We start from the raw sequence: 23,883 nt of genomic DNA, 5'->3' as shown, positions 1-23,883 counted from the left end.
AAGAGCCCCTATAATGTCCCAGAAAGTTTGCATCCTGGTTCAAACCACGTGTTAATGTGTCGAATTTGAATATGAAAGAGAGTTCAGCAGTTCTCTTTCCAAAGCAGACTGAAAATTCTTCTTCAATAAGATGCAAACTCTTAAGTCATTAATGGAATGGCCCACTCCATTAAAATGTAGACTAACTGGTCTGTGGATCAGGAATGGATCTGCTACTCTCTCTGTTAATCTCTCTATTACTTTCCTATTAGGTTCAACTTATCTTATGTATGGTGAGCTTCTAGTGTGCCACAGATGTTTGTGCTGATCATGGATAACTGCATTGTTGAATATGTTGAGGATGCTGGAGGTCTTATGAGTGCAAAAGTTCTTTAATTCTTTTAATGTTGTTATGGTTAACCTGTTTATAGCTGCAAAAAATTGCTAATGCAGACTCTAGCAATAAGGTTTTAATGGTGGTGTTTTGTCTTTTTAAATAGTCCCTCCTACTATTAAAGGAGGAAATATGACTACTGAGATATCCACACTGCTCAATAGCTTAATAAAGCTGGAATGTGAAACCAGGGGAATCCCAGCCCCTGCCATTACATGGTATAGAGATGGACGCCTGATTATTTCTAGTCCAGAAGCTCTGTATGTGGACAGGGGACAGTTCCTTCAGATTCCTCGGGCTCAAGTCTCGGATTCTGCTAAGTATACCTGCCTGGTGACCAACATTGCTGGCACTGCGGAAAAAATATATCAAGTGGATGTCTATGGTAAAGAGAGAGTGTATTTTACATGCTTGCTCACCATTTGTTGTGGCTTATAAAACATGCTTATTCAGCACCTTAGCTGCATGCTCCTAGAGGTGGTCACTGAAGCTGAGGTTTGGCACATATTAGCAAGGCAGCATGGGAAAGCTTGCACTGTCATGTGACATATCTAATATGGCTTATGTAGCTGTGAAGAAGGATGTCAGTTGGTACCTTTTAGAAATAGGAAATATTAAAATTACTTTCCCCACCCAACAAATCCCTTCTTTTCCCCCCTTTCTATTCCTCCGTCCCATCGTGTGCATATACATACCCTGCATAGTGTTTGTCTAAAATAACTTCTTGGAGTGAATCTTAAGTTTCCTGAACATTGTGTCTGCAATGGCTCATGAATGCCAACCTTTTGGCTGACTGCCAAGGAGCAGGGCAAAACCCTTTGAATTCTCTATAATTACATTTTGCCAAGCCAGTAACAAGTGTGAACAAATTGTGTAACTTATTTTGAGGCATTTTATGTTGAACCCAGTGCAGGCTACACTGGACCAAAGTTCAAAATAAGTGCTTATTTCAAACTTCCTGATAAGCCTCGTTTTATGAGTCTTACTAAAAATGAAAACTGGGAACGCAATACCACACTTGAAATACCCCTGCTATTTCGAGTGCAGTGTTTGGCCAGATGGTTTCTATTTCAGGATACAAATGTATGCCAAAATAGAAACAATAGTGTAGCCTTAGCCTATTAGAGTCTTATCTGGAAGTCACAGCTTTGGATGTTGTGGTCTATCTTGCCAGCCAGACAAACGAGACTTTCTGGTAGTTGGCTCAGAAGGGTAGCCACATTGGCCTTCACAAATAACAAGCAGTCCTGTAGCGCCTTAGAGACTAATAAATGTATTAGTTCATGAGGTTTTATGGGTAAGATCCACTTCTTCAGATGAAAGTGGGTCTTATCCACAAAAGCGCACGACCTTATAAATTTGTTAGTTTGTAAGGAGCTAGATGACTGCTTGGTAGATGGCTGCTTTACACCAAAAAATCACAATAATAATCAGGTTACTCCTACTCCTAAGGAACCAGTCATTTACCCCCACGTCAGCTTACTCACATCTCAAACCAAAGACAATGCATGTAGCTAATCCTGTAACAAACTAAAGAATTATTAACTAGGAAAAGGAAACGAGTTATTAACAAGGTTAAAACACACACAGGAGAGTTACAGTCAAATTTCAAAATGTAATAAAAATTTCTATAGTAAGTAGAGTCTGTATATCCTTTTGGACTAACCCAGGTAAAACGATTGGGGACTCTTTGCTTATGCTTAGATATCCTTGTTCCCCAGAGTTCAGGCATCCTCATCCCTCAGCGTTCAAGAACTCTCTTTAACATTTATTTTTATTCCCTTCTCCTCCCATTTCAGCTCTGATGGGACAAGGGTTTGGGTATGTACCTTCTTCACGGTTGTGGGGGAAGCAATCCACAAGTCTTTTATCCACAATGATTAGTCTGATGTATGTAGACCTTTTGTTGGGGAAGACACACCACCTCTTGTAATAAACTGGTATGTCACATTTGGTAATGCCTAACTCATGATAGTGTGGGATTTAGTTATAGCAAAATTTTAATACAGGTTGAACCCCTCTAATACAGAGCTTTCTCATCCAGCAACAGCTGTAATCCAGCATGATTTTAAGTAGCTGGGTGGTCACTTACCATGGCTGTGGCTATAAAGTTTCCTGTGGTCCCATAAAGTGTGTTCACAACCACCACTCAGGCTGTCTGTGTTCTGTGCTGTTTAGCTGTAAATTACCCCGAAATGTCTTCTAAGAGCCCAGTAAGCAGTGGAAGCATTGGTAATATGCTAGACAATCTCGACCTCCTGTGATCTGGGAAGTTCTCTCATTCAGCACAGGTCAAGTCCCAAGGATGCCGGATGAGATAGGTTCAGCCTGTCATTACAGAGCAAACATTTAGATGTTACCTTTTAACTCTGGATATAAAGTAGGATTAATACATGGAGTGTCCTGAAAGCATTCCATAAAGTCGAAACACATTCTTATACCTAATGACTGTTTTAACTGTGCTTACACACACATAAGCCAGATGGGTTGAAAGTTATGTGTTTGTTAGTGTTTACTGAAGTCTGGGGCCTTGGCCTGAGATGACCCCTGCCAGTGTCACATCTGAGTTAAGACTGTTGGGCTCTATTCTTTTGCCTCAGAATCTCATTGTCTTTTAATAAAGTGCTGAGCATACAGCTATGGCATTTGTTTATTAAATTGTTAACTGTAACCTAGAGTCACATCTCATAGAACTGGAAGGGACCTCAGGAGGTCAAGTCCAGTCTCCTGCCTTTTCAGCAGGACAAAGCACCATCCTTTTTTTTTTTAATCTATTTGCCCCAGATCCCTAAATGGTCCCCTCAAGGATTGGGCTCACAATCCTGGATTTAGCAGGCCAATGCTCAAACCACAGGTCCTTCATCCTAGTCTGGTCTGATGAAAGATTTTTCTCGTAAAATAACACATAACATAAAATTACATAGTGCCAGGATGGGCTGGGAGGAACCGACCCATTTGCTGTTAGTACATTTTCTGGCTGTAAAATTAATCACTTGCCATGAATATTTTTTTCCTTTTCTGTAGTTCCTCCGGTGATTGAGGGCAGCTCTGACACAATCCAGAACAAGCAGGTGGTGGCTGGCAAGTCACTGATATTGGAGTGTAAAGCTGCTGGCAACCCGCCTCCTCTTCTTACCTGGTTAAAAGATGGTGTTCCTGTGAAACCAAGTGATAACCTCCGCATTGTGTCTGGGGGGAAGAAACTGGAGATCCTGAATGCTGTAGAGGCTGATCATGGCCAGTACATATGTGTGGCCACCAGCGTAGCAGGAGAAAAAGAAATGAAATATAATGTTGAAATTTTAGGTGTGTGAGCAGCAGAACAATTTATTTCCAGAACTTGCTGCAGAATGAAAACAGTGTCATATCTAACTAAGCCCTCTTGTTGCACATTTTCTCTGCCTAGTGCTTTCAGGCTACTTCAGGGACAGTTTTCATGAAGGAGATTGCAAGCATCGCATGGAAGGGCACAGAGACCTCTTCCAAGTCTATCTCAATATCAGGGACAGGAGAATGGTCACAGCTACAAAATTAATAAAATAATATCACGGGTTTCTTCAATTTTTAGGCTGCCTGTAAAATTTTGCCTACATTCTGCAAATCCTAAACTTTCCTTAAAAAATGTTTCTCTCTTTCCATTGAAACCTTCACTCAAGTCCAGTTCTGAACATTGCCTCCTTGGCCCATCTCTGTATATGAATCATATAAATTTTAGTCATGAAATAACAACACTCAGAACGGTAGGGCTGTTTACATTGTAGGTGCTACTATTTTAAAGCTCTTGATTATGCTTTGTAGGCACAGATGTATACTGAGGCACGCCACTGTAGGGGAGCACTGGAGGCCCATAAGCTTGCAGATGCAGTATGCCCTGCTTATTGTCCCTGAATGGCTTTTCTGGTCTGTGAATGTGGGGACAGATAGCCCTGCCAGCTCCCTGTTCTTCTACTCCCTTTGGCATACCATGCACCCCCAGGAAAGGAGACAGATCAGATGGGCCCTGTGAAGAGGGGGCAAGGAAGGCTCTGAGTTTCCTTTGTCCACACATAGAGTAGGTGGAATCTGGCTATAGGTAGGTAGAGTACCACACAAGAGCAATACAAACAATAGGACAGCAGACACCATCAGTAAAGGAACCTTTCATTGCAAGGGCACAACTCTACATCGAACCCAATACCCTGCCCAATTGGGAGGTGGGTGCTGAGGTATGTGTTTTACACTACATGGTTGTTTCTTGACACTTTTCTGATGTTTAAATGTTTCTTTTGGTGTTTTTGTATCACTTTACAGTCCCACCACTTGTGGAGGGTGGAGGGGAATCTTCAGACTACATGGTAATCCTTCATAGCCCGTTAGAACTGGATTGTCCAGCAACTGGAACCCCTCCACCGGCTATCATGTAAGGGGGTTGGTATGTCAGTAATAAATTCCTCAACTTGCTTAGGTGGGCTTGAGAGTAATCCCTATGCAATGACCATGCCATGTGATCGTAGACTAAAACACAGAGGGTGAAACCCTGGCCTTGTTGGCAAAGCTCTGACTTCTGTGGGCTCAAAATTTCCCCCTTCTTTTAAAATTAACCTCCCGGGAAATGCCAAAGTAAATATTCCAGGGACTACTCTGGATTAAAAAAAAGTGGCAGAACTCTATTTATGACTTTTCCTACTGATGTCTCCTTTCCCCCTTTCCATGGGAGGTGGTCACCAGCCCAACTAATAACACTAGGTCTAGCCCAGTGCTTGGGGAAACTGCCAGCTCAATGAGGCACTGGGGCTGATCCAGTGCGGAGGAGCCAGTGGAGCAGCTTGGTTTGGTGCTCAGGAAGTGGTGGTGATGGCTTGGCCCAATGTGGCTGGAGTTTTCAGGCCATGGCACCTCCAGAATGGAGGGTCCATTGGGTTTTTTCCTTTTGCTGGAATGGTGGAGGTTTCAGGGCTCTGTCACAAGGGCCACAGGGCTGTGGACAGAAGGGGTGTGGCTGGCAGGCTTGCCACCCCAAAGCGGAGGGCTCACCTGCCACCCTTGCCCAGCCTCTGCTAACTATGATCCCTCTTGCATGGAATCATTTACTTCTCTTCTCTGGTGGCAACTGTACATTCCATAGCCTCCCCTATTGCCCGCATCCTGCCTTTCCCCTTCTCTGATGTTTGCTTCCCCATTTCCTGGTAGCTCACTTCAAGCCATTACTTACATCTCATAGCTCCAAAGAGCAGAAATCTGCATAATATCTTCAGGCTTCCTTGGAAAATAGATCTAGTTGTACTGTGGCTTCCTATTTCTAGTAAATAGAAACACATTTGTGGACTCTCACCCACTTTAAACAAAATACATTTCTTAAGATGTTGCGTTCTTCATGCTAGGTGGTATAAAGATGGCCAGCCAATTGAAGAGGGAGAAGGATATAAGATCTTATTAAACGGACGCAAGCTTCTCATCTCCCAGGCTCAGGTGTCCGACACAGGCCGCTATAAGTGTGTGGCAACAAACAAGGCAGGAGACCATAAAAGGGAAGTGGATATTACTGTGCATGGTATGTTACACATGGAAGAAAAAGAACAGCAGACTAACTTTATAATAAAATAATGTTGCATCTCTTCATTAGTAAGAAAGCATTGCAGTGCTATACAAGACTGAAAAATGTGTAGAAATGTGCTGCTAAATTGGTGACAATATTGAGTAGAATTGTATACAAATTGCTCTGATTATTATGAGACAGGCTGTAGGCTGCACTTCAAATTTGTTCATGTAGTGATTTAACTTTGTGTTGTGTTTTGCAGTTCCTCCAACAATCAAATCCACTGGCCCTTCTGAAAGAGCTGTGGTGGTATACAAACCCATGACATTACAATGCGTAACCAATGGTATTCCCAACCCTTCTATTACGTGGTTAAAAGATGGCCAGCCAGTGAACACAGCCAAAGGAAATATTCAAGTAAGCACAGTGCTTTCATGGCAACAAAAAAATAGATAGTTACACTGAAGTACTAAAACACACACAAACACTAGTTTTCTCCTCCTTCTGTATCTCACGTGATGATATGAAGATGCTAAAGATCCACATGGAAGCCAATGGGAGTTTTGTCTCATAAAAGAATTTGGGATTTGACCCACCGTGTTTTGTTGTGTAACCTCCACTAAGAAATCTATATGCTATGTTTGTAGGAAGTTCAGTTTGTAGATTTAATGTCTCTACCTTTCAGCTGTACCGGAAGTGATCGTCTTTCCTTTTGGAATAGCTATTGAGGTAGCACAACCCATTTGCTGTCTGGAAGCAGGATGACTTAAATTTCTCTCTAAGCACCAACTCTACGTCAGTTTGGCACCTTTACCTTCTACTGACTGTTGAGAGGCAGCCATTCACATTGGAGAGATCTGGGTGGCTCTTCCAGAGGCTTGACCAGGTGCAAGCCCATGCCTCCCCTTGTAACTCCTGGGCAATGAGCTCCAGAAGTGGGTCTTAACACTGCCTTAATCTGTGGTAGACTGGAATGGCTTCTGGCATCCTGGCAGCAGTCCCATGCCATAGCAGCCCTCTTTGCCTGCAGCTTCTGCTTTACAAATTTTTCCTGTTCCTTTGCCACCCAGCTGTTCTCAAAGCTGTATCAGCCAACCATCCAACCTGTTGCTCAGGGACTTTCCAGTCTTTTGGACTCTGTCTCCATTGTAAATGTGAGCACCAGTCTGAAAAGAAGATGACATGTTATATATAGTGTAAATTTGTACCGTATCATTCTTCTCAGGGGCTAAGTGAGGAGTCATAGTGAAAAACTGTACCCTGCTTTTGTGTTTTGGGGCAGCTGGAGTCTTCAGCCCGCATCCTGCAAATTGCCAAGGCCGTCCTGGAAGATGCTGGTAGATACACCTGTGTGGCAACAAATGCTGCAGGAGAAGCCCAGCAGCACATTCAGCTTCATGTGCATGGTAATGATGTTTCAGCCTCAAATAAAAAATACCTCCTTAAAAGAGCTGCTTTTTTGGTTCTTCGACATCCATTCAGGTCCTCTCCAAGAGTCTCCATGACTTTAGGAAGTAACCTCAGTTCCTGAGCCAGGAAGCAAGGCAGCACTATTAGCATTACTGAGCTGACTGAAATCTTGCAAAAACAACCATTCTTTTCAAGCTTCTGCAGGAACATTTTCCTCTCCTATGTTAGGAGTCTTTATACCTTCACACTTCTGGAAGAGAATTCTAATTTCCAGATGAACCAATATATGAGAGAGTAAGGAAAGTTCAGGAACAATTTGCATTTAAGTTTCATAAATGACCATACTTTAAGTACATGAACCTCAGAGCTCCAAAACTACTGGCCAGAGCTTGAGCCAACTTTCATTGGAACCATGTGATGTCTTTTTTGGTGACTTCAGTGGGAATTGAATTGAGACCTGTGAGGAGCAAAGGGATAAGAAATGGTGATTTTTCTGAGATTTCTGTTGTATCTGTTTGATTTGTGAAGATATAAGTTCATGCAATAATATTAAATTAGGTAGGAAATTGCCGCACCAGCCTGCATAGAAATATTGCTCTTCCTGTGTTTCTAAAGCCACATTTTATGTATCCAGCTGCTTTAATCCTGACTCACACTAGTTTGTCTTTTTTCTCTACCCTTCCTGTCAGCAGTAGTGTATGTCACTGCCTAGTGTGTCTGCCACCTTTTAGAACCTAGGTGGACTAGCTAAGGTAAAATGCTTTGCCTTGTACAGTGTGATGTAGCCATTTTAATAGTGTAAAGCGAGTGTGATTAAAAAGCTAACATGTTAGAAAAGTGACTTCTCAACACTGGCCCCTGCTTACCCTACTCAAGCTGTGAGGATCCTTAGTGAAATCCACTAACTTACTAACAAAAAGAAATATTTATACCTGTTAATGCTGAAGAACCTTTACAACTGGAGAAAAGCCCAATTGCTTTCATTAGGGAGAGCCTACATAAAGGAGGTGTGGGATGTTCTCCAAATGTTCAGCAGTAACTAAGCACTGTTCTTTAGGATACAAAGTGCTTTATGTTGCGATGTTCTTCCACGTGTGTGGCTAAATGAATTAAACCTTAATTTTGCTCTCCTTTCTCAGAACCACCCCGTCTGCAGGATGCAGGGAAGATGTTAAATGAAACAGTGGTGGTGAATAATCCAGTCCACCTTGAGTGCAAAGCATCTGGGAATCCTTTGCCAGGTACATATGTTAAAATGAGTTTAACAGGTTACCCAGTTTTAAAGGCTTGTGATGACAATTGAGTTTCTTAGTGAGAACATAAATCTCTAATGTTTGGCTAGTAAAATCAGTCACACAATAAATAAATAATAAGAAGCTCCAATAAATTTGTGTGATGTACATGAGATAAGATTCTTCTTTGAGTGCTGTTCCTGTAGATGCTCCACTGAAAGTGACATGGCATTGTGGTGCCATTGCTGCTTTGGCAGAAGTGCCTGATCGGGTGCTGGGCTGAAAGCCTCCAGGGACCTTGGGACAAGGTGTGGAGGAGCCTGGCTGCATGCTCTTGGAAGGGGCAGAACAGGGTGCAGAAGGGGCAGGGCCCAGGGCAGTCAGCCCTTACCACCACCCAGACTGCAGTGTGCCCCACCCTCCCAACCAGCCCTCAGAACTGGATGGAACGCGTGTTTCGGCAGCAATTCAAACGAGTCTGAAACTTCCGGCTGTGGCCACTGCTACTGTGATGGTGGTGGCAGCAGCTGCAGCTGGGAGCTCCAGGCTCCTTTGAATCTCCACTCTCCGGTGCAGTTACCCACTTTGCCTGCCCATTCCCCACATCCATGGGCCTGCTGGTCAGGATGTGTGGGCACAGTTGATGTCTCATGGTAATGTGTAAATCCATTGGCGCGCACACATCCTGACCTCCTCAGTTTCTTCTCCGTCTTCCTGGGCTGAAAACGGAACTTGGAACAGTGCTTCACTTCCTTCCTAAATTAAAGGAGAAAATAGAAAATAAGTTAGAAAAAATATATCCAAGTTCTCCCCTTCCTTTAGAAAATTTAGTCTTTGTTATTAGCCTTTAAAATCTTTTTCAACAGAATTTCTTTCTCTGTTCCCATTCTTGTCCTCTGAGAGTGATCTCATGAGCCATCTCTATATCATGCCAGGCTTAAAAAGTGCAACTTCCTGTGTTTTGAATCAAATCCTTCTATTTTTATGACAAAAAGAAGTTTTTACTCCTGTTAATGTGGAAGGGCCTCTACAACTAGAGAATGGTACAACTGCCTATGGGAGCTCCTCTCTGGGGAGCCTCAAAATACCTCCCCCAGGTTTGAACAGTGGGTTTCCTGTAAGGCCTCCATGTTGCTGTCTGACAGATATTCTCTCTGCTTCACATGCCTTGGTGAGATGCATATTCCTGCCACACGTGTCTACTGCAGCTATCTTAAAGATAAATCTCATCATGAGCAAAAGTTTGCCCAAAGCAGATACTTATGGGGAAATCTCACTAACCTGCCTCTCAGAGACGGGCGATCCTAAGCCCTCTCCTAAATGCTGTCCTTTGCAGTCATAACCGACCAGGAGCATGGCTCAAGCCGCTCACGAGAAGAGGAGGAGTGCCTCGCGTTCTTTCCTTAGCTATCCATGTAAAAAGAAATGATTCACTGCAAGGTCTTTACCAGCAGTGCTGACATCCTCCCAAGAGTAACTTGGAACACTCTAGCACATCAGGCACTGAGTGTTTGAACCATAAATGTAAGCAGCGAAGACCTACCTTTGCTCAGCAACCCTTGGCGCCATTGGCACTGATAACTGTCTCAGAAATCACCGGTGCCGTAGTGCAAGTGCTGGCACCAGTGACCACCTCGATGCTGATGACCCACTTCAGTACCAACCCACAACTACCTGGCACTGGCTAGTGGCACCATGATGGGCCTACACACATCTGCTAGCAGATCCTTGGGGTCACATCATTTGACACTGCAACAGATTCTAACATCACGAGACATTTCTGTGCCCTGATGCCAGAATCACTTCTCCTTGGCACCAACGGTGCTGTGCTGACTCAGCCATTTTCCCCCAGATAATGCTTGGTATTCTTGGACAGCAGCAAAGATGAAAAGAAAGGTGGTCTTCTCACTATATGCTGCTCCCCCACCACAACCTAACACACCACAGTGGCTGGTCACCCAGAAGAAGCCACCCCAGTTTCAATGGTTTTCTTGTGCTTGGGTGCTACTGCACATGCCATACACTATGCAGTGGCCATTCTGGGACACACGGGATCCCTAAGGACTGCATTAGTCCTGCACTACTTCACCTTCCAGGGCACAGATTTGTTCCATGCCAACATGGATAAATTGTCTTCTCATAACTCCATCTGTCATGTTCACAGTCAATAGCAATGTTAGCAAATGTTACTGTGCACTACAAGCTTTTGTTAAAAATAGACAGAAACAAATACATCCCACCTAGTCTTTTTATCAGGTAAATATTGCATTGTATGAGTTGAAATTTCAAAACCTGGTGTCATGACTATACCGGTAAAAATGGGGCAAGATTGAGGGCTCTATCCAAAAACTACTCTAATCCAGGAGATCTTTTCAAACTCTTCAGTGGACTTAGCATCTGGCCTCGCATACACATGGAATACCTCTAAGTTTGTTTTATTACCAGATTGGCATGCTGAAATGGTGCTAAGATATGCATGCTTTTGGAATTGCACCTACAGTGCCAGCCTCTGAAATGTTGACCCCAAATACCTGGTGACAATTTAATTCACCTTTGTGCTTATGATGCTAAATGCTTCCTCATTATTTTTCATTGTCAAATGCTTATTGAGTCCAACTGGGATTTTCATGAATAAGGACCTCAATGTTTGGCTCATAATTAGGGCAGATGAACCCTTTCAGATAAAATAATCTTTATCTAAAACTTGAGCTAAAACAAGCCTGAAAGACAAGCTCAAGAGGCTGGATGTCAAATACTCCATTGTTTGAATGTTTTCAGACCCAGAATTTTGATTTGGACCCTTTCCAACTGTGAACCTCATTTAAAGGTTTGAAAAGTACAGTACATGTTTTCCTTTCTGTAATCTGTATTTCTGAGAACGTCCTGATTGCATCAGGAAGTGAAAGAACTACAATAATGTGACAGAGTTTGGTCTTGTAGTATTTACTGGCTAGTTAAACTCAGGAAATACTGAAATTCTGCAAAGGAGCTTATTTTTATACACTTTGTGGCCCAGTTGGCAGAAAACAGATTTAGCTAAAGTTCAAATGAGCATCCAAACTGAACTTCTCTACCATTCAGGTCTAATTTTCCCATGTCTGTCACCCTTGTGTGGTCATTTACAACAGTAGAAAGCAGATGTACAATATCAAAAGATCCAAGAGTTATCATTGTACACCTACTTGGCATGGACTCACTTTTCCTCAGCACTGTTTCTACAAACCTAGTGATGATTTTAAAAAGAATGGTTATATTCTTAGAAAAAATTATACCAGATCATCTCCTTATGGTAATAGTGCCACGTGTTCCCGACTGTTTAAAATGCTGAATTTTCTGTTCAGTGCTAAAATTCTATTGTGATCAACTTAACCCCCTTCCCTTCAACAATCACCTAAAACAAATTAACCCAGCCCACCCCCGCCCAAAAAACCAACCCTCCTCTCCTTCTTTCAGCAATCAGCTTCCCCCTCTCCCCCCTCCGGCCACTCACTGCAAGCAACAGTCTAGTTTGTAACTATTTAGATCAGGGAATAGAAGCACCAAGAAATATCTCACTACCTTTTTCATGGAGTAAAAGACAGAGCATTTAGGTCAATACAAATGTGCTGGGTTTTGACACTGAAGGAGTATCAAATGTCTATGAAATAAAAAGAAATGTTTAATTGCTGCACTGTTGAGTTAGAATTCTTCTTTACCATATCTCACCATAATTCTTAACGCAAAACTCCTGTGTAGGACTATGAGAATTCTTTGTGCTAAATGATGGCAGCATATGGCCTTGAGAAGCAACAACAACAACAACAACAACAACAACAAATCTCCTTGTTTGATGTGACTGAAAAAAAATAGGGTGTTGCTTCAGTCCAGGAATGAAAGTTACTTATGTTTCTTACAGGTAGTGCCATACTGTGCCCACCCATACAGAGGCAATACAACAGTACTTGTAAGAAATATAAGGGTGGGGTGGAGTGTGGGGACAGGGGGCTAAGGTGTGGTAGGGGGGACATTAAGTACAGGGGGGACAAGGGTGCCATTTCATGAGGGTTGGGTGGCTGCAACTCCACATATGGGGCTGCTGCTGTTCTTATTCCGCTCTCCTGACTATCAGGGAGTGAGGGGAAAGTGCTCAGCCTTCATGAATGACTCCTCTGCCCCTCCCCTCATCAGCTGGGAGTGAGAAGAATGCAGCAAGCTATCCACTTTCCCCTCACCCCGAAATGGCACTGTGGGGGGAGAGGCTTGAGGCTGGTATAGTCCCCAACTGCTGTGTGAGTGCGTGTGGGGGTGCACCTCCCCCTGTTCCCTTTCACCTGCCTGCTGTTTAGCAGGGCACCCTGCAAGCAAGACCTGGGAGCTGGCCCCCCGCCAGCAGCTTCTTCTGGCCAGAGTGGCGCAATGGGTGCCCCAGTTTGGGTTCACCTCTGCTTCAGTCACACTACCTTATGTTATGATCACAACGCAGCTCTCACAAGTTAATCAGGATCAGGTCAGTTTATTTCTTGGATGGAAGAGTTTCATGGAAAACCTAGGTATTGTAAGAAGTGGTTTAGTAGAGAAAACTTGCATCTGAGTAAACAGGGAACCAATGTCCCAAAAAGGTGCTAGTGAGAACTGCTCTGATGTCAGGGCCATCTCATGGCTGAGATACAAAGCAACACCCTCAGCAGTTATGGTCAGTTATAATGCCAAAACAATTGAATGCCACCACCCAAATTCTTGTTCAGTTTACTGTATTCTGCCTGTGTTGGCTTCCGCACAAGTTTCAGTTTAATATAGCATCTTGCATTTTCTGTTTTGAAGTGTAGTCCTATAGTTTTAAATTGTTATATTTAAATTTAGCATCAAAACAAAAAGCAGTCAAGTAGCACTTTAAAGACTAGCAAAATAGTTTATTAGGTGAGCTTTCATGGGACAGACCCACTTCTTCAGACCATAGCCAGACCAGAACAGACTCAATGTTTAAGACAGAGAGAACCAAAAACAGTAAGCAAGGAGGACAAATCAGAAAAAGATAATCAAGGTGAGCAAATCAGAGAGTGGAGGGGTGGGAGGGAAGGTCAAGAAATAGATTGAGCCAAGTATACTTGGCTCTCTGATTTGCTCACCTTGATTATCTTTTTCTGATTTGTCCTCCTTGCTTACTGTTTTTGGTTCTGTGTCTTAAATATTGAGTCTGTTCTGGTCTGGCTATGGTCTGAAGAAGTAGGTCTGTCCCACGAAAGCTCACCTAATAAACTATTTTGCTAGTCTTTAAAGTGCTACTTGACTGCTTTTTGTTTTGATAGTGTATAGACTAGCACGGCTTCTTCTCTGTTACTATTCAATGTAGTAGTAACTGAAGTGGCCTCTGTATACATACTTAAATAACCATTTACTAAACCAATAAATTGCTTTTGATCAGAAATATCTAGATACCTATAAAAATATTGTTACTGAATGTCTTAAGTATACACAGCACCTTACAAAATGTTAATAATTATCAGTAGTATCATTATCAATTACAATACTATTGTAGTGTGACTATACTGAATATTTATTCCTTTTTATTAGCTTTTCGAGAAGTTTAACTAGCATTTGAACAAAGCAAGATCATTTTAAGATAATTTGGAAAATTGTTTCTATTGTTGCGTAGAGCTAGCTTTGTTATGCCAGTCAGTAATTTCCCCTCTCTCTTATTCACATTCTAGTTATCACATGGTACAAAGACAACCAACTACTCACTAGTGCTGCAAGTGTCACTTTCTTGAACAGAGGGCAAATTGTTCAGCTTGATAGTGTCCAGATCTCTGACACTGGCATTTATAAATGTGTGGCTGTCAATGCAGCAGGAACAGCTGAGCTCTTTTATAGCCTGCGGGTTCACGGTAAGTGTTGCATATCAGAAAAACAGCTTGGGGAAAAGCCTCTGTGTGAATTTTGCCCACTCTTTTCCAGTTTTACTGCACATACTCAATACTTTCCTTCCTGTAGGCACCGATTTCCCCCTCCAACTGGGAGGTCCTTGACCTCCTGCTGCACCCCAGCATCAGCCCTCGCTTGTCCTGTCTCCCAAGCCCCACCCCTGCTCCATCGCAGGACCTGTTCTCACTCGATCCCATCCCTCAAGCCACCTCTTCACCCTGCTTCTTCCTGGCCCTTCTCCTCTCCCAACTGCCCCCTCATCCCTGCTCGTCCCCTGCCTTCCCAGAGCTTCCTGACCACTGAAAATCAGCTGATTCACAGCATTCTGGAAGAGCCAGAAGGGCAGGGGAGGAGTAGGTCAGCAGGGCCCCCAGTGTGCAAGAGGCATGGAGGGAGGGAGCAGAGAGAGGAGCTTGGTGCCAGTGAGTGTTCTGCACCCACTCATTTGTCCTCATGGTGCTCCAGCCTCAGAAAACTGAGGGGATCAACACTTAGGATCATTTTCTGTCAGGAGGTGGGGGAGAGCACAGAGCCTGCATTTGTCTCTTTACGCGCTAACAAGGTTAAAACTTAACTGAAGATGTTTGTCAGTTCTAATAGGAGAGGGCAGTTCACTCAAATCTGTCAGAGTGACAAGTGTGGCTGCATCAGCAGTTCGAAAGGGCTTGGGGTATTGTTCACTGTTGACCTCTAGGTTAGTAAGAGATCAGAAGCTGACTCGTAGGTTAGTGGATTGAGTCAAAATTGTATTTAGTTGCATAAAATGACATGGCAGGTCTAAGTCAGTTGGACGCTGCACTGGTTTCAGTGGGTCTTGCATGATAACCTACAGCCCTAAGCCAGATTCTGCCCCGAGATCCATGCACATCTACAGCTTGTTTAGGTGGGAGCCTTCCACGCTAATCTGCAGCTATAATTTGTCACAGTGATATCAGGGTTACATTCTTCCATTGAGATGCACAAACAGTAGGTCGTTCCTTTTAATGTTAATTAACCAGTAGTGACTTCAGGCAGTGCCTTTCCTTTCGATCAATGACCACCTGAGAAAATTTGATGGCCCAAAACTCAGCCAAAGGCAATTAACTCCATTCATTAATCCCCAGGAAATGTTTGGTGCCAAGGCCATGATTGTTGTTAGAAGCTAAAAATTAAAACATAACTCCTAGGAATATGGGCTTCTTTTTATGGGTGATGGAGTTTCAGTTCGGTTTAAAATCCTTCGGGTCACCAGATAGAATAGACTCCCTAGATTTATTTGCCATTGAAGATCAAAACATATTACCTAGTACTGGTTGTACCAAAGACAGGCAAATGTACCTAGCTAGTTCAATGTGTATCTGATAGATCTGGGAAGAGAAGCTTTTCTGGCCTATCCAGTGATCAGTTCATACTTGAAGAGTGAGCAGTGGGGCCAACAGCCACTGCAGGCCTGGGGCAAAGTGGAAGGGGGGACCTATCTCTGCACCCTGGGAGGGGTGGGGCCAGAGGTTGAGGGGCGGGGAATCAAGGGCAGTCAGCTGCCACCTCCCTCCCTGAGCTGTGCAGAGCGACACTGCTGCAGCATTTCAAAGGGGACCGTGCTTGGCTACTGCCTCTGTAGCAGTGGTGGTGGCCAGAGCTCCAGGCCCCTTTGAAATACCAGGCCCCTGTGCAATTGTCTCCCTCCCTACCCCCATCAGTGGGCCTGAGCATGAAATCCTAATACTATTATTCTACCCTCTGTAAATATCGTTATAATGTATAAATCAGTTCTCAATATTTCATTCAATTTAAATGGAAATTATGAACAATGAGGAGTGAATGGACTCTAAAGGATTCATGGGAAAACACAGGAAAAGTTATACTGAGTTTAATGAGCATATATTTATCTAATCTTGAGTCTTATTTCATACCCAGCACTATGGTATGAAAGCATATATCTTATCCCATTAATATATCATTTTCTTCAAATTCTGTTTTAGAAACAATATTTTAGTAATGGTAGCAACAACGTAAATTATCTCTGTATTTTAATTACTTGGAAAATAATACTTCAATCATAAAATTGTAGGGAGTTTTAGAACTATTTATAGGTGCCAAATCTTTTGAATTCAAATGAGATATATTCCTATTTCATTGTCTGAAGATGTTTCTACTTGTTTTCCTACCATTATAAAATGTGTGCAAGAACTGAAGAACAATGGATGCTTTTTAATGCAAAGTGAACATAACAGCATATCTTCCAATATTTCTGGTTCTGCAAGAGCTTATTTATAAGGAAAAATGAATAGTCTGCAGATGGTTTACCAGCAATTGTTCACTAATTAAGACAATTGAGCAACTAGTTTACCATGAATAATTTATCTGATTAACATGCCCAATTTTTGCTACACGTAGAACATCTGAGATTAGATTATGACTGACTTTTTGTACGAATTAATCACGTAAAGTTTACTGGAAGTATTGAGGTCTTTTTATTACTGATACTGAATATTTAAGCTATTTTGCTTAGTTATAATTGATGAGATAAGTCACACGATCCTGTTTTAATTTCCTGATGTCTAAGTCTGTGCAAGAGGCTTTTCTTGGCAAAAGTGAGGTTTTGTCAGCAAAAACCATAGAGCGTCTACATGCAAAATGTGCTTTGTTGACAGTTTGTCGACAAAAACCTGCACATCCGTTGGCAGCATTATACCTCTCCCTGTTCAGGTATAATGCCTCTCTTGACAGTGTTCTATCAACAAAACAGCCATGGGGCCCTTTTGTCGACAAACAGGGCTTCCAGTTCACCAGGCAGCCCTGTCTGCAGAGCTTCTAGTCAGCCTTTCTGTCAAGAGAGCAGCTGGGTAGTCTGGCTGCTCTCTGTTGACCGAACTGATCGCTCTTTTGATTTGATTTTAGGTGTAGACACAATCTGTCAACAGAAGTTTTGCCAGGAAATCTCTTCTGACAATCACTTCTGTTGCTGGAGGCTTCTTGTGCAGAGGTGGCCAATGAGATGAGTCAAGTAGTTCCCACATTCACATTTAAATTTTGTTTTCTGCAAATACTCATCCATTTGACTTTGAAGTGCATAGATACAAATACTTTAGTCACTTGCATGTTTCTGGAAAGCAACCATAAAGAGAGAGGGTGACAAAAAAGACCAAAGCAATTCATTTAAAAAAAATTAAGCAAGTGTCCCTTTTAAATATAGTCCTGCAAAATTCTACTCATTCATTCACCTGAAGCAAGTCATTTATGATGACTAATCAAGATGTTTTTCATTATCATGTAAAAAATGGACAGGCAGTTTTTTTTGGCACCTGGAGTTGACAATTTTCACATCAGTTTTATAAAGCTGCTTCACTATATTGCATAGGATTTGCTTCATTAGATTTAGGGGAAAATTGCCTGAGTGCTCATGGGTACAATCTTTCACAAGGTCTGAATGCAGCATTGTAAAAATTGGAGAGAGCATTTTCCGTTTTGGTGTTATGATTTCTGGTTTCACAGCCGTTCTCTGGGCTATGGGCCCATCCTGCTCACCATACTCTCATAAGTAGTTTCACTGAAGTTGTCTGACTACTCATGTAAGTAAAGAGAACAGGGTTTTGGCAAAGTGTGGGCAAATAATAAACGATGTCCTGCCTTGCAGTTGCAGTACAAAAAACTCTTTCCAAAAGTAAGTGGCCCATTTAATTTTGTTCTGATTTATATTCCTCTGTAGCCATTTCAAGTTTGTTCTGTTTTTCAGTTCCTCCATCAATTTCTGGCAGGAATGAGATGGTGGCAGTGGTGGTTAATAATCTAGTGAGGTTGGAATGTGAAGCCAGAGGTATCCCTATGCCCATTCTGACTTGGCTAAAAGATGGTAGCCCTGTTTCCAGCTTTTCTGATGGACTCCAGGTAACTGATACAGTTAGTACTTGTATTTTTATTTGTATCTTTACACTGGTTCTTAAAACTAGTTCATTTTAATGAAACTGGATTTTTAAAGGGTTTTGAATAAGATGTATGATGCCTTTCCTCTCCAGGTTACTGGTTCAAATCTCGACAGTGTTTGTCGTGATTGTAGGTATGAAAGATGCTCATTGTGGCCTTTATGAAACAAATTGATATGTTCAGTCAAGAGTTCATACCACTAAAATTGGCACTTCATAGAGATGCCAAAGAATGAAGGAATAGGAAATTAAACCTGCTGCCAGTATGAGGTGGTTCATTTGAAGTCAAGATTGGACCACGTTGGTCAAGCAAATTGAGGAAGTTTACACTCTGCCAGTGAAAAGCTGTTCTGTGGCTAAGTAGAGGCTGTGAACCTAGCACTTTTTCAATGGTAGTAAATGCAAGTAAAAATTACCATTACAGGAATTCAAGGAATGTTAACCATAAATACAATGCCATAATGATAACCAGAAGTGCTGTTATTAATGCAAATAATGTATATAGCGTGATATAATAAAATTGTGAGTTACGAGTATGTGTAAGGGAAGGGTCACTGTTGAGATAGCCAAGATAAAATACAAAATAAAAGTTGGGGAAAAATGTCACCTGGGGAGTTGGAGAGAATGGAACGGATGATTCCTGGAAAAGTGGATTTTAAGGAGACATGTGAAAGAGGGGAGAGGGGGAACTTGATAGAAAATGAATATTGTTCCAGGCATGGAGAAAGATAAAATAGGCGTGAAGCTGAGAGTGGGAGGCTGAAGCTCCAGATCCTGAAAAGACTTATGAATACAAGTAGCCCAGTGTAGCTGCATAAAGTTAAGCAGGATATGATATGGGAGAAACACAAGAGAAAGAGAGAAGAGATTGGGTAGGAACATTTGTTTTTGCTTCAGAATGAAAGAGTATGGTTTGAAGTCTGTTGTACTACAGTATGGTACTGGAGAAACTAAGAAGTGCATAATGACAGTGTCCTTTCAACTTTTCTTTTACAGGTTCTTTCTGGGGGTCGTATCCTGGCACTGACTAGTGCTCAGATCAGTGACACAGGAAAGTATACCTGTGTTGCAGTGAATGCTGCTGGGGAGAAACAAAGGGATATCGATCTCAGAGTTTACGGTGAGCACTCTGACAGCTTCCTAATGTATGAACAATTAAACTGATGTTTCCATTGGTTTTTGTTCATAACAAAGGCCCAAGTCTTAAAGTGACTTTAAGGAAGGCTGGGTCTAATTGAACATAAGTTCGGAAAGAGCCTGGGTAGTGAGAAGAAATATGTTCCTCTGCACATTTGCAAGAGAATATAGCAGAAGCGGAGTGATGTAAGTTTCTTCCATATTGCCTGACAATGTTTCTCAGTCTTGAACTGGTGTGACTTTCTCTGAGAGTCGCAACAATTAGATACATGTGTCATTAGCAAAGGTGAGAAATGTCACCAATTGTGACAGGGTTCTGTGACTGTAGTGATGCATGTTGAAAAAGATCATTGACATAGAGGCTGGTCTGGGTTAAACTCAGCTGCATGGTAATCTTCAGCAGTTTTGAAGGCTGTCACCAAAAATTAATATTTAAATCCAGTAGGGATTAACATTAAATCCAGTAGGGATTAAGAACTGGGAAGAAGAGAAGTATGTGAAATGCTGCCTGGGCAGAGATGGTTTGAAAATTGGTACACACTTGGTCAAACTAAGATTTGGAACATGTTTGTTGACACATCTCCTGTAGGATAATTTGATTCATTTTAATCCTTTGGTCCTTCCAAAACAAATTCCTCACTTTATTTTTAGTTCCTGTGTCTCAGTTTTTTAAACCCAGTTTCCTTCTAAACGTATTTCAAGTCATGTAGCTGAAAGGAGAAGTAATTGGTGAAAAATATTTGGAAATAAATTGGTGTTCTGCAGTTACAAGTTAGCTTCCAATTTTCAGTTCCACAAAATGTCATGAAGAATCTAGGTCTTTTGTAAATTCTACAAAGAAGGCCAGATAAACAGATTTTTTTTCAGTTATGTTTCTTATCCGCAGAGACCAGACTTTTCCCCTAAATTATTTCCAAGCTGTGGATATCAGCTGTTCTGTTTTGTATTTCCTGTGCTAAGAAAAACAATGTTATATTGTGATTTTTTTTTCTCATGATATCTTGAGAGCTGTAGTGCTGGTATATTGAGTGATAACTTGGGGCAGTTTTAATGTCATGTGCACTAATTAAAAATGTGCTTTTTTAAAAAAATAAGGTTTGTGGTTTTTCTCACAAGGTGGATGATGTAATACCTTTAATTGGATCAACTAATAATGTTGAAAGAGACGTGCTTTTGAACTACCCAGTGCTCTTTAGCTCATTTTAGATAATTCTCACAGACAGTCCTAGCATTTTGTTTTTTTTTTACTATTATTTTGTTCAATCTTACACATCCTTTGTGGAATGTTAAGATTGCACCGTAAAAATTAAAGTTCTTGCAGTGTTGTTTTATGTCACACTGCACACTGTGTAGTAACAGAGAGTAAGCCGTGCTAGTCTATATACTACCAAAACAAAAAGCAGTCAAGTAGCACTGTAAAGACTAGCAAAATAGTTTATTAGGTGAGCTTTCGTGGGACAGACCCACTTCTTCAGACCATAGCCATACCAGAACAGACTCAATATTTAAGACACAGAGAACCAAAAACAGTAAGCAAGGAGGACAAATCAGAGAAAGATAATCAAGGTGAGCAAATCAGAGAGAGTGGAGGGGTGTGGGGGGGAAGATCAAGAATTAGATTGAGTTAAGTATGCAGACAAGCCCCTATAGTGACCAAGGAAGTTCCCATCGCGATTCAAACCATGTGTTAAAGTTCCGAATTTGAATATAAATGTCAATTCGTCCAATTCTCTTTCAACAGAGGAACGATAATGTCTTTTCAGTAACACACATACCTTGAGGTCGTTGACAGAATGACCCATTCCATTAAAATGTTGACTAACTGGTTTGTGGATCTGAAGTGTTCTGATGTCTGTTTTGTGCCCGTTGACCCTTTGTCTAAGGGAGTTAGAAGTCTGTCCAATATACAAAGCATCTGGGCATTGTTGACACATGATGGCATATATGATGTTAGTAGAGGAGCATGAGAAAGTGCCTGTGATTCTGTGAGTAACCTGGTTAGGTCCAGTGATGGTATTTCCAGAGAAGATATGTGGACAAAGCTGGCAGCGGGCTTTGTTGCAGGGAAAGGTTCCAGGACTGGTGTTCCTGGGGTATAGACTGTGGCTGTTAGTGAGGATCCTCATGAGGTTGGGAGGTTGTCTGTAGGAGAGAACAGGCATGTAGTACAGAGTTAGAAATAAAAGCCCCATTAGACATGTGCCATGTGACTATGCCCACGTTTTTACTGGAACTTAACTCTTTTCCAGATCTCAGTTTATTAATTTTTTGACAGAAACTTAATACTGCATCAATTAATAAAGTTTACATGTCTAATTTGTCTCCTTTTAAAAAACAGCAGAAACGGGAAGAAGGGTTGAAACAGTACACTAAAGCTGCATCTACACTAGCAAATTCTTTCAAAAAGTTGGGCCTTTTCCAAATAAACCCACAGAATAGCTACACGCAAAATGCACTCTTTCAATCTGAAATCGAAAGAACTCTGCACTTTTGCCGGCAGCCCTCTTTCTTTCCCAGATGATGCAGAGCACCTTTTTCTGAAAGAGTCTTTTGGAAAAAAAACTGTGTAGATGCCCTGGGGGCCCTTTTTTCAAAAGAGCAGTCCTCATGGTGCTGGATTTTTTGATCCCCAGCCCATTTTTCAAATGACCAGGGTCTGTGTGGATACTACTGAAAGAGTGGATCAAAGTTTTAACCCTTTTTTGTGTGTGTGGGTACCCTCTTTTGAAAGAAGCTTTTCAGAAGAGATCTTCCTGAAGAATTTCTTTAAAAAGATCACTGTAGTGTAGATGTAGCCGAAGGGTTTGTCTACACAGCAGCTTTATTTTGAAATAAGCTATTCTAGAAGAGCTATTCCAAAATAGCTTATTTTGAAATAATGCTGCTACACACAAAGGCTGTTTCTATACATGCTACTTTCAGAGAAAGTGGCAGGCTAATAAACAGCCCAAAATATGCTAATGAGGCACATAGGGAAATTCCCGGTGTCATGTGATTTGGAACCCAGAAGAAGGGGCCTCCTTCTGGAAGACCCCTGGGGGGGCCGCACTTCTACACGCCATTTTGGAGTCCGGAAGAGCGTCTTCCGGACTCCAGATCATGTGACCTCATGCAAATGAGGTGCCAGGAATTTACATACACACCTCATTAGCATATTTGGGGCTGTTTGTAGCATTCCACTTTTGGAGAAAGTGGCATGTGTAGAAACCGCCAAAGGCCGTGGCTACACTAGCCTCTGCCTTTCGGAAGGGGCATGGTAATGAACCGCTTCAGCAGATGCTAATGAGGTGCTCCACCCCCAAATAGGTTTGAAAATTTCAGTCTACCTTAGATAAGAACACCCTTTTCAAAGGACCCACACAGGTACTCTGCAATCAGTGCAAGGGCAAATATTCAGAGTTAACCAAATGCACAATAGCCCATTTTCAGTCATCATTATTTTAGGCCTTCAAACCCTTACTCATAAGAGTATCTGACATGAATAAGATTTATTTCTGTGAGGAGCTACAGCATTTGTCCCTCAATTTAAATCTCTTTTCAGAATTAGCCCTGGACATATTCTTCACTGAGTATTACTTAAATGTCATGTGCTACAACAGTTGCTTTTTAGTAACCCATGGATGGGAGAAGCAAATTTCCCCCCCTTTTTAAAATAAGGGAAGGAGTGAATGTTTTTTACCTTTTCACCATTTCAAAGTAGCTAATGAACTTTCAGACTTCCTAAATGTATTCTCTGTGTAGAAGGGAAATTTTTGTCCCCAAAGGTGAATTTTTATTCAGGAAGTTATACATGTGTGAGGATGGGGAGGGGAGGGTTGTCACTGAAACTTTTACACTCATTTAATTATAGTGCTTGTTCTCAGAAAATATAATAACTATATAAATATTGATAAATGTATACATAAATTTTAAAGGACATATTTCTTTACACAATGCAGTCAAATTGAGGAGCTCTTTGTCAGAGGATGTTGTGAAGACCAAGACTACGAGGCACGTTTACATCAGCAAGTTCTTTTGAAATGTTTTTTGAAAGAGGGGTCTCTTTTGGAATAGCCAGCTGAGCACCTACACACAAAAAAGTATTCTTTCAAAATTAAATTGAAAGAAAGTGGTGCTTCTTTTGAAAGTGCTCTTCCACTCCTGTTTCAGGAAGAACACCTTCCTTTGAAAGAAGCTTTCTAAAGAAAATGTGTGTAGATGCTCTGCAGCCCCTTTTTTAGAAAGAGCAGTCCTCATCGTGCCTGATTTTTTTTTCTCCGTGGCCTGTTCTTTCTAAAGACGCTCTCTTTCAAAAGAACAGATCACTCTTTTGATTCGCTTTTTTCTTTGTGGATGCACCCTTTTGAAAGAAGCTCTTTCAGGAGAGATCTTCTGGAAGAAAATATTTTGAAAGATTGCTGTAGTGTAGATGTA

At 41.7% G+C, this 23,883-nt stretch overlaps 1 protein-coding gene across 3 annotated transcripts in view; it reads left to right on the top strand.

Annotated features, from left to right (window-relative positions):
• The window catches only part of HMCN1 (hemicentin 1), a 312,463-nt gene that overhangs the window by 169,772 nt on the left and 118,808 nt on the right, over positions 1-23,883 (top strand). For all 3 annotated transcript variants that reach the window (XM_075002181.1, XM_075002180.1, XM_075002179.1), the window contains exons 31-40: positions 480-758; positions 3,398-3,679; positions 4,664-4,772; positions 5,734-5,903; positions 6,151-6,305; positions 7,171-7,294; positions 8,438-8,539; positions 14,218-14,394; positions 18,147-18,298; positions 19,330-19,453. In XM_075002181.1, the coding sequence (XP_074858282.1) occupies positions 480-758; positions 3,398-3,679; positions 4,664-4,772; positions 5,734-5,903; positions 6,151-6,305; positions 7,171-7,294; positions 8,438-8,539; positions 14,218-14,394; positions 18,147-18,298; positions 19,330-19,453 (1,674 nt within the window). The remainder of the gene's footprint in view (positions 1-479; positions 759-3,397; positions 3,680-4,663; positions 4,773-5,733; positions 5,904-6,150; positions 6,306-7,170; positions 7,295-8,437; positions 8,540-14,217; positions 14,395-18,146; positions 18,299-19,329; positions 19,454-23,883) is intronic.

The sequence above is a fragment of the Carettochelys insculpta genome, chromosome 9 (genome assembly GCF_033958435.1).
Source record: "Carettochelys insculpta isolate YL-2023 chromosome 9, ASM3395843v1, whole genome shotgun sequence".
Taxonomy (NCBI): domain Eukaryota; kingdom Metazoa; phylum Chordata; order Testudines; family Carettochelyidae; genus Carettochelys; species Carettochelys insculpta.
Note: the sequence above shows the minus strand (reverse complement) of the source record. Positions and strands in the feature narration are given on the sequence as shown.